The sequence below is a fragment of the Malaclemys terrapin genome, chromosome 1, assembly GCF_027887155.1.
Source record: "Malaclemys terrapin pileata isolate rMalTer1 chromosome 1, rMalTer1.hap1, whole genome shotgun sequence".
In the NCBI taxonomy this organism is placed as follows: Eukaryota; Metazoa; Chordata; order Testudines; family Emydidae; genus Malaclemys; species Malaclemys terrapin.
In genome coordinates, this window is record NC_071505.1 from 134,976,881 (window position 1) to 134,987,809 (window position 10,929).

Below are 10,929 nucleotides of genomic sequence, written 5' to 3' on the forward strand. Positions count from 1 at the left end.
TCCCCCTTCCTCTCACAGATATTGTGGAGCACACAACAAGCAGCAATTACAATTAGAATATTGGTTGTGCTGAGATCTAACTGAGTCAGTAAACTGCACCAGCGCCCTTTCAAACGTGCAAAAGCACATTCTACCACCATTCTGCACTTGCTCAGCCTATTGTTGAATTGCTCCTTACTCCTGTCCAGGATGTCTGTGTATGGCTTCATGAGCCATGGCATTAAGGGGTAGGCTGGGTACCTGCGGATAACTATAGGCATTTCAACATCCCCAACAGTAATTTTCTGGTCTAGGAAGTAAGTCCCTTCCTGCAGCTGTTCAAACAGACCAGAGTTCCTCAAGATGCGAGCGTCATGCACCTCTCCCCACCATCCCACGCTGATGTCGGTGAAACATCCCTTGTGATCCACCAGTGCTTGCAGCACCATGGAAAAGTACCCCTTGCAGTTTATGTACTAGCCGTCCCGGTGTGCCAGGGCCAAGATAGGGATATGAGTTCCATCTATCGCCCCATCACATTTTGGGAATCCCATTGCAGCAAAGCCATCCACTATGACCTGCACGTTTCCCCGAGTCACTACCCTTGATATCAGCAGGTTTTTGATTGCGTTGGCTACTTGGATCACAGCAGCCCCCACAGTAGATTTGCCCACTCCAAACTGATTCCCAACTGACTGGTAGCTGTTTGGCGTTGCAAGCTTCCACATGCTATGGCCACTCGCTTCTCAACTGTGAGGGATGCTGTCATTTTGGTGTCTTTGCGCTTCAGGGCAGGGGAAAGCAAGTCACAAAGTTCCATGAAAGTGCCCTTACGCATACGAAAGTTTCGCAGCCACTGGGAATCATCCCAGACCTGCAACACTATGTGGTCCCACCAGTCTGTGCTTGTTTCCCGGGCCCAGAATCGGCGTTCCATGGCAAGAACCTGGCCCAATGCCACCATGATCTCCCAATCGCCATATGCTGTGCTTCTAGGAACATCTGTGTCCATGTCCTCATCAGTATAGTAATTGCACTGTCGTCGCTTCCTCACCTGGTTTTGCAGGTACTGCACATACTGCTGGATAATGCACGAGGTATTTACAATGGTCAAAACTGCAGCGGAGATCTGAGTGGGCTCCATGCTTGCCGCGCTATGGCGCCTGCATGGTTAATCCTGGAAAAAGGGCGCGAAACGTAGGAGAGCTGTTCGGTTCAAGATGGCTGATAAAAGGTGGTAAATGGTTGTCTTCTGTAGCTTTCACGGAGTCGGGAAGCTCGCTAGAGCTGCAAGAGCGGGACAGCAGAGTTTGCAGTGGAAGCGTGAGCAGAATTTGCGGCGGAAGCTGTGCTGCTTGGTTCACGGTAGCCGCAAAAAGGTGGGAAATGGTTAGATAAAAGAGTAGACAGAAAGATGAGAGGACATGCGAGGTGGATTCATAGTACCAGGAGACAGGGGGTGCACCATACTGCACCGTCTGCTGGCAGTATGGCATCTGCCATAGCTTTCACGGAGGGAGGAGCAGCGAGTGACGGCACACACCCAGAAACACCCACGAGAATGTTTTTGCCCCATCATGCACTGGGAGCTTAACCCACAATTCCAATGGGTGGCAGAGACCGCAGGAACTGTGGGATAGCTATCACAGTGCAATGCTCCGCCGTTTGATGCTAGCCTCTGTACTGTGGATGCACTCCGCCGAATTCACGCGCTTTAGTGGGGACACACAACACCAAATGTATAAAATCGCTTCCAAAAATTCGAGTAGAATAAGTTTGAATTAATTTCGTACTGTAGACGTACCCTTAAACACAACGCACAATTAACCTGTGAAACTCATTGCCAGGGGACGTTGTGATGACCAAAGGTATAATCAGATTCAAAAAAGAACTTCATGAGTTCATGGAACATAGGTCCGTCAATGCTTATTAGGCAAGATAGTGAGAGAGACAACCCCATGCTTGGATGACCCCAAACTTCTGACAGCCAGAAGCCCTGTAAGGGGGGGGGGGGAGGGGAGAGGAGGCAGGGTATGAGGTGGATCACCCAACTGCCCTGCTCTGTACACTCCCCATAAAGCTCTGGTACTGTCCATTGTCAGAGACAGTATGCTGGACTTGATGAACCATTAGTGTGACGCAGTATGGCAGTTCTTAGGTACAAACAGAGGCCTTTAGTCAATAGGGCAGCTGCCCCAGCACAAAATTCACTTAATTTAAGAGAGTTCATTTTCCCAATTTTTTCTTGTTTTTAATTACCATTATTGCACCAGTACATTTTATGCTTTATATACATACATCTTTAATTTTTGCTTCTTCAGCTTTGCAAATACATAATATATTATCTCCAGAATACTAGCTAAGAGACATTACACAGAGGGAGAGGCTCCTGGTTAGTTGCTAATTGATGCTGTGAACTTCCTTAGTTTTGGAAACTGATATATAATTGAAATGACTGGACCTGCCACTGATATGGAAGATTTGAGCCAACAGCCAGAGCATATGGCCTGGTGTAGAGACCACCAGGAGAGGAAGGGGTTAATGATTTACACCCATCCATTTAACAAATTCATAGGAGAAAGGGAAGCCTCGGAGACAGGGAGCTAAACCAACAGTGAGATTCAGGAGCAAATATCAAGAGGGGAAAATACATCTGGGGATCAGGAATAGGTGGCTATTTAAAATACATCTATCCATCCAAGCCTGCAATCTGGTCCCCACTTCCACAAGTAGAACTGCAGCAGCTTTACAGAGACATGGCACTCCCACAAGTCTCTTCAAAATAGTTTTTGCTTCCTAGAGAGATGCTCCAAGTGCAAATTGGCCTCTCAATGCCCTCAGTACTAGCGAGCCTGCAGAGAGGTAGTCTACAATCGCAACAGTGGACAAGAGAGAAAAAGGGTTGGAGACCAATTGGAAGGACAAAAGTGCCCAATTAGCTGCTCCCCTTTTAGAACTCTAGCCCTGCGATTTTAGAGGTGGAGGGCAGAAATTAAGTGAACAAAGTTTTAATGATTCTACAGTACATCTGAGGATAAACGTGTTGCCACTAGTTGAGTGTCACAAACAAGAAGACACCTGCCTGCAAAGTCCATGTCTAGTGTTCTAGAAAGCAGATCCCAGCTACAGGAGGTTTGGGGAGACTGGCTGTTCTGCTAGGGACTCCACTGAAGCCCATATGGTGGAAGTGGGTAGGAGGCCAGGATTCCCTGTAAAATGACCCAGATTAGGAAGCGGACTTGCATGGCTATTTGGGAACAGGGTGGGGGGGGAATGAAAAGCAAAGGGCTTTAAGAGTCTTCCCAACAGAACAAGGAATGAGGTACAAGACCTCTCTGCCTCAGAGACTTTGTATGCCCTTAAGAAGGGCTTGAGGGACAGGGGGATTCAGGCCCACAAGTGGAAAATGTGTGTGAGTGTGAGTGTGAAAGGAGAGGACACCCAGCTCCAAAATGGCCTGTCATAGCCCACATGTCATGCAAGACCAGACCCTAGTCAGGGTTCAGCCACCTTCCCACCTGCAATCAATCCCTCCCCAAATAGAGTCGGTGTGGGGGGTGTCCTATGGGATCTGTCCCTTCCTCACCCTCCCTCAGAGCAGCTTGAGCTATCTATGGGCACAGGGAAACTGTTGTAATGCAAGTGATTTCGGCATAGCACTGCCCAGATGCAGGTGTCTCACCAGGACGTATCCCAGCAGAGGCTAGGGAGATGAAGTGCTGATGGAGGTGGGATAATCCAGTCACTAACCAGCCACACCACTAGCATGGCTGTTCAATTATAAAAACAGGCATTTTTGCACACTTCCAGTTAAAACAGCTCAATGGCATGTTGAGATCTCAGTGGAGGAGGAGGGAAACAGGAGAGTGCTTTGGAAGGGCAGGGAGGGAAGCAGCACCAAGATCAGCTTCTAAAAGAACAAACCAAGTAAGAGAAAGTCATGATCATGAAGTGCCAGGTCTGTGGCCTGGAGACAGGTCGGTCTATACATGGACCTGTGTCTCCTCCCGCAAAGCCACAGGGAACACCCATCACAGGGAAGATCTGCATATCAGACCAAGGAGAGAGAACAAGGGGGTGGTTATGGCTCAGTCTGGACAGACATGCCATGATTAAGGATTAATGCACAAGATCATGTTCCATAGGAGAGAGAAGGCAGACTGCTCCAATCTCCTAGCTGTTCCTAGTTAGGGCCATAGCTAATCCATCAATACAAACTAGTGCCCCAAACACGGCTGCATGAAACCCTAACAGCCCTCAGACCTGCAAGCCAAGCTGTAGTGATTTGGGTCTTTACTGTAGAATACCTGTGAAAGGTTTTTTAACAGTGGGAGGGAGCTGGCCCTCACCAGACGGAGAGCTTAAAAACACAAAAGCCTCAGACAACTTCAAACCCTCTTCATGGGCCTCACATTACGGATTCTTGATTTCCCTGTATGGATAGCTCAGAAACAAGAAACAGGATGCATCTCTCAATAGCCAGGTAGATAGAGGAGATACAACTCCCTTCCTCTCCCTGGCTATCATATGGCGGAATTTTGAGATGTTCCCTCAGGGTTTTTGGCAGTTTTACTGTGAGATCAAAAATCAGTCTCAATTGAAGTGGAAACTTTAGAAGGAAAGATTGTCCAGGATTTTTGATTGAAGTCTTGAGAGGTTTGGATCCCTCCCATCCCACTTGATGCCCCTAGAGCCTCTTGGTCATCGGTCTGTTCCCACTCCACTGCCTTTGCCATTCAGAACTGGACCCAGTTAGACTGCTGAGGACCCTGATTGGGAACAGCGCTGAAAGGACAAAAAGACTGTCAGAGGGCCCAGTTCCAGTCTTGGGATTGCTGTCCCACCTACACAGCTCTGCCAATGCCGCTTAGTCCTGCTCTGCAGCCCCCCCCCCCCCCCCCCCCCATTCCAGTGCTGGGCTCCCCACAGAGCCCAGCCAATGCCCCTCAGATCTGCTTTGCAGCCCGCCTCCGCTCACAGCCCTGCCAATGCCCTACAAACCTGCCCTGCAGCCCCCCCTATTCCAATCCTGGGCTCCCCACACAGCCTTGCCAATGCCCCTCAATCCTGCCTGCAGTGCTCCCTTTCTTCTCATAGACTTTAAGGTCAGAAGGGACCATTATGATAATCTAGTCTGACCTCCTGCACAACGCAGGCCACAGAATCTCACCCACCCACTCCTGTAACAAACCCCTAACCAATGCCTGAGTTACTGAAGTCCTCAAATTGTGGTTTAAAGACCTCAAGATGCAGAGAATCCTCCAGCAAGTGACCCAGGCCCCACGCTGCAGAGGAAGGCGAAAAACCTCCAGGGCCTCTGCAGCAGTCTGCCCTGGAGGAAAATTCCTTCCCGACCCCAAATATGGCGATCAGTTAAACTCTGAGCATGTGGGCAAGATTCACCAGCCAGACTCCTAGGAAAGAATTCTCTGTAGTAACTCAGATCCCAACATCCCATCACAGACCATTGGGCATATTTACCTGCTAATAATCAAAGATCAATTAATTGCTAAAATTAGGCTATCCCATCATACCATCCCCTCCATAAACTTATCAAGCTTAGTCTTGAAGCCAGATATGTCTTTTGCCTCCACTACTCCCGTTGGAAGGCTGTTCCAGAACTTCACTCTTCTAATGGTTAGAAACCTTCATCTAATTTCAAGTCTAAACTTCCTGATGGCCAGTTTATATCCATTTGTTCTTGTGTCCACGTTGGTACTAAGCTTAAATAATTCCTGCCCCTCCCTGATATTTATCCCTCTGATATATTTATAAAGAGCAATCATATCTCCCCTCAGCCTTCTTTTGGTTAAGCTAAACAAGCCAAGCTCTTTGAGTCTCCTTTCATAAGACAGGTTTTCCATTCCTCAGATCATGTAATCTCTGTCTTCTGTCCCCTTCCCCTGCTAGTTACCTGGATGCAGTGCTGAAGTCTCCCCAGAGGTCTGTGGTGGCTGGAACAGCAGCAAGTGCTGGTGCCTTAGAGATGGATGCAGGAGAGTCCAAATCCAACAGGATATCTGAGGGAAGGAAGAAATACATACACACTCAAAATTGTTGATAAAACAGACTCACAGCCCTGGAGTGTTTAAATACCATCATCCTACAGGATATTTCCTCCCTGCAAGGTCACTGCTATTGAAATACATTGATCACCTGTAGAGACAACCCTGCCTTCAGGAGAAGTGATGTGAAGGTTCCAGGACTATATTACTAGCTCTTCTTGGCTATTCTTGCTGGGTCTCCACCATGCTTCCAGCTGTTTTGCTGCAACCACCTCAGGGATGCGCAACATCCTCATGACCCAATCAATCCTTTTCCACCATTACAACTAGCAGCCTCATAATTTGCATCATGAACACTAGCTCCAAAAAGACAGAGGACTGAGACCACCAATTCATTTCACACAAGCCACTGAACAGATAGGAACTACTTTAGATTAGTACTGATCAGGGCTGAACGCAAATGAGTGACCAAACGGGCAACTGATAGGGCTTGAGAGATTCACAGATTTCAAGGTCAGAATGGAGCACAGATCATCTAGCCTGCCCTCCTATCTAACAAAGGCCATAGAACTTCCCCCAAATAATTCCAGTTTGAACTAGAATAAGTTGCCCTGTGCTGGTGACCCCTCCCATCCATACTCAGCACTTACCAGCATTGCCCATGTTGCTGGATTTCAGCACTGGTGGTGGCGTCACATGGTTGGAAATGGCTGTTGAAGATGGGGGAGGGATTGGAGGGGCTGTGATTTTGCCACCTGGAGGGGGTGGGAGCAGGTTCAGCCCCCCCAATCCAGCTGCACGGGGTTTGGGTGCCCCTCCTTTCTTTGTTGGCATGTTCTGTAAAGACACCGAAATGGATTTGAAGAGGATTCTCTAGTGGAATACAGCTGTGAGCCTGGAAATGGCACTTGGCTCAGAGTTGGCTAGGCTGGGGAGATCCTTACCCCAATGTTTAGTTTGATGGTCTGTCCTTCCTTGAACCCTAGGTCCAGTTTGGGGCGTGTGTCAGTTTCCTGTGACTCCTTGGAGATTTCGGTCTCCTGTTTCACCCACCTGGATTCAAAGAAGGAAGAAAGGGAGAAGCAGTTGAGAGCTCTTGACAAATGGAGGCCGCAAAAGGACCATGGGAAATTTTCTCCTGGGGAGCACATTGTCTGGCTTTATTCCTAGTACTTGCAGGGTCAGCACTAGAGCCAGACAGCAGAGAGTTCAAGCTACCATGTCCCCAGAAGGACAGTCCCTTTAACACTACAATACATTCCAACCACCCCATCCTGCCCTGCAGTGGCACCAATTGGGAGACTGCCACGTCAGAGGCAAGAGCAACTCTGTGACCCAGGTTAACTTTGAGCCCATACCTTGGGTGACAGTGTCCTCAAGTGCTACTGCTGAAACTGCACAGCTGGGCTGCACCAGGGCCCAAAGGAATCCTGCCCCCATGGTGCCATGGGTGAGCACCCACCACATGCTGCATACCGGCAGAGGAACAATGCCCTAGGGGAGATGGGACTCACTTGAAGTGATCCTGCAGGGAGACATTGAAGTCAAAGGCGTCACCCCGATCTGAGAAGCCGATGCCAATGAAAGCGCTTCGCCCTGGTGGGAAACAGATGTCAGCATGGGAGGGGAAGCCTTGCAGATTCCTTCTCAGCCCAATGTATCAACCCACTCCTCGCCCAGATGTCACATACCCTCACTCGCCAATCCACCAGCCCTGCTCAGCCTACTGCAATCCCCCCCCAGCAGTCCCAGCCACCTCACCATTCCAAAGGGTAGCTAGCATCCATGTAACTCAGCCAACAAGCTATGGCCGGATCTCCTTTGCCCTGGCCTGAATGCACCTCATTTCCATGGCACACTCCCTGCTGCACCACATAGCATCTTCCCTTTCTACTCACCATTCCCATCCTGAATTCGGAGGACAAAGTACCGGCTGGAATCTGTCACAGTCTCCACTGCAAGGCCAGGGAACTGGTCTATGGGAGCCTGAGCAAAGAGCTCTCCTGGGGGATAAAGGGCAGGGAGTTAAGGAAAGGAATCCCATGCATTCTTTCCCACAAAGAAAACTGCTATACTGAGCTATTAACTAGGGTGTCCCCCCTAGGGTGAGTCAGAGGTAGCAGCCATAAAACAACCTCACACCCTCACCCTGCCTTACCTGAAACTTTATCCTCTAGCTTTATATATGCAATTTTGCCTTTTGACGTGACACGGAGACGCCCTGTCCAGTCCGGCTGGTCCAGTTTCCAGTCAGATGCCCTGGGCGGGGAAATGAACAGCAAGGTATGTTCACTGATAGCACCTCAGGCCTGCCCTGCAGCCTCTTCCTGTCCTGCGCTTCCCACACAGCTCAGCTAATGCATCTCAGTTCTGACCTGCAGCACCCACTGCTCCCTTATTTCACATCTCTTCTGAAATTAAGTACAAGTCTCAGAATCTCAACCCTCTCTCAGCTGTTACCAGCTCCACACAGGAGACTCTGATGGCCCATCTTTCTGTATTTACTCCCCTGTGCAGGCAGAAATAGAAATAACCCCGAGAAAGGCATCCAAAGTTATTAGAGATACAGACAGGGGAAAAGGCTTCAGTCCAGGGAAATGTTCAGAGTACAAGGCTGCTGAGTTGAAACAGGGAAGGCCTGTAAAAATGATTAATGGCCTAGAGAAGGAAACCACACTGTTATTGCTATTTACCCCATTCTGTTCCAGGAAAACAATGAGACGCTCTGAAATTAAACAGAGTGTGTTTAAAATGGATTAAAAAGGAAGTTACACTTTCACACATCCACATGCCATATCATTAACCACGGAACTCTCTGTTGCAGGATGTTACTTAAGCAAAGCAATTAAGGAATTTCGGAGACCAGATTATATATGTATATGACCAGGAATAGTATCTGCAGTGACACTTCAGATAAAAATTACTAGGGCTAGCGACACCTGCACTTCAAGGTGTAAGTCAGTCACACCAGCGACTTTGTAAGGATGGCATTGTAGAGTTTGATAATCATGTCCTGCAATTCCAGATGACATATGGTCCATCTATAGGCAAGGAGAAAGATTTGCTAACTGCTGGCCCTGCAAACTCATCCCGGGATTTGAGGGTCAAGATGAATTCCTTCTGGCTCATACATCACTATGAAGTGACGTTGTATAAGGTAAGCTCAACTTTTAGTTAAGCCCATTCACTCTTGGTGTCTGACAAAGTAGACAGGTGTAACTGAGGACATAAGTTAGCCTTGGAATTTGGCTAAATATTTTATTTTTATAATCAAAACAATTGATATAAAATCAACTAGTTAATCCCCAAACCTCTGCAACATGGAAAGAATGTTTTCCATCCATAAAATGAAGAGCATGAGACTGATTTTGTTTCTGATTTTCAAAAGAGCTGAGCAACCACTACTTCAGCTGAAGCCAGTGAAGTTGCAGATGCTCAACACCTCAAAGTCAGGCCCCAGTTGACTTGTTCAAGGCCAGAGAGGATCAGTGGTAGGCCAGGTATTAGTAAGAAAAAGCATCTGCCCTCCAACCCTCTGCTTATTCATGCAGAACAAGTCATGCTGACTCCAGTCAAATCTGTGACCGTGCAAGAGCCAGAACAGAATCCAGCTCACTCTTCCGTAGCTGTCCTGGATCTGCAGGGATAATGGGAGGTAAAACATATTTGTCACTGAAGAGAGCAGGTATTGTATGACTCAGAGCACACACAGGGAGCAGAACTGTTGAGTAAGGTGCCATTTTTATAGAGAGTCATTTTTCCTTCCCTTGCAGTGTCAGAAAATCGAACACCACACCGCCTATGACACAAGCATTAGGAAGTGAAACCGATTGGCATTAGGACAGTGAAACTAACCAGTCAGATGGGGGAAAATAAACATCTACAAATGGCAAAGAGGTAGTTGGCTTTGTTTGTATTCCTCATTTTAACAATGGGGGGGGGGGGGGGAGAGAAATAGCTCGGAGGATTCCCCCTCCCTACTAGTCTGCCTGTGCATTTTAGCACTGCTGAAGACTGCCAGACAGGCAACCGCTAGAGACAAGAAGGTTCCATTTATCCGGAGAACAAGTGCAGCAAACACAGGGGCAGCACAAGCGTCTCTCAAAGGCGACCCTCCTGCCCGTGCGCCCGAGCCCTGCCCCGGGGAGAGCCCGCTGGGGGGAGAGAGCTCACTTGCCCCGGCGCTGCCAGCAGAGGGGCCTGAGCAGCCCAGTCCTGGGGGGCTGAGCGACCCCAGACCGAGTGCCCCCCTCCGTGCCCGCAGCCGGCCCGGCCCAAGGCTCCGCAGCCCAGTCTCCTGGCTCCCCACCCCCTCCGGGCTTTCGGGGAGCGGAGCCCCCGGGACGAGACACGCGCGGGACAGTCCCGCTGGGCGCCGGCGGGCAGAGCGGGGGGCACGGCCGGGGGTCGGCAGCGCGACGCCGGGACCACGGGCAGGGCCTTGCCCCCGCGACGGGGGCAGCAAGCGGGCCAGGGGAGGAGGGTGAAGCTGCCCCCGGGGGCAGGACGGGACACGCCGGCCCCGCTCACCCGGGGCGGGGCGGGGCAGGGCAGGTTGCGGCCCCGCTACCTGTATCCCCGGTTGGAGGCCCGCGGCGGGATGCGGTAGACGCTGACATCGGGCTTCACACACAGGATGGACTCGTACTCCGCCTCGGCCGCCGCCATCTCGCATCTGAGACCCCAGCGGGGGGAGCGAAGGGGCGGGGGGTCCTAGTAACCGGGGATGCTTCCGACCGCCATTTTTGTTAAGGGCAAAGGCTGCTCCGTGGGAGATGGTGGCCATGTTGAAATCAGGCCCGTTGAAGTTGTGGTGAGAGCCATTTTGGATCCTGGTAGCTTCACACTGGCAGAGGGCAGCCACATTGGCAGTCAGTCATGTCAAGCGGTGACGGGCGCCATTTTGGATCCTGGCAGCTTTGTCGCCGCTTTGGGTGGCCATGGT

General features: G+C 50.0%; 1 protein-coding gene across 1 annotated transcript; it reads right to left on the minus strand.

The window, feature by feature from the left end:
- Positions 1-2,204: 2,204 nt before the first annotated feature.
- Positions 2,205-10,721, minus strand: NECAP1 (NECAP endocytosis associated 1). Its single transcript, XM_054039896.1, has 8 exons — positions 10,555-10,721; positions 8,143-8,243; positions 7,883-7,987; positions 7,499-7,580; positions 6,929-7,037; positions 6,635-6,821; positions 5,894-5,999; positions 2,205-4,764 (listed from the first exon to the last, which is right to left on the minus strand). The coding sequence occupies exons 1-8, from the start codon at positions 10,650-10,652 to the stop codon at positions 4,716-4,718; spliced, it is 837 nt and encodes a 278-aa protein (XP_053895871.1). The 5' UTR covers positions 10,653-10,721; the 3' UTR covers positions 2,205-4,715.
- Positions 10,722-10,929: the final 208 nt, after the last annotated feature.

What these genes read in the sequence shown, in the direction of transcription:
- NECAP1 (XM_054039896.1), bottom strand. Translation starts at nt 10,652, where the DNA reads ATGGCGGCGGCCGAGGCGGAGTACGAGTCCATCCTGTGTGTGAAGCCC. An exon ending in CCGAATTCAGGATGGGAATG is followed by an intron (nt 7,581 to 7,882) that starts GTGAGTAGAAAG and finishes GTTTCCCACCAG; the next exon opens with GGCGAAGCGCTTTCATTGGC. An exon ending in CCATCAAACTAAACATTGGG is followed by an intron (nt 6,822 to 6,928) that starts GTAAGGATCTCC and finishes GTGTCTTTACAG; the next exon opens with AACATGCCAACAAAGAAAGG.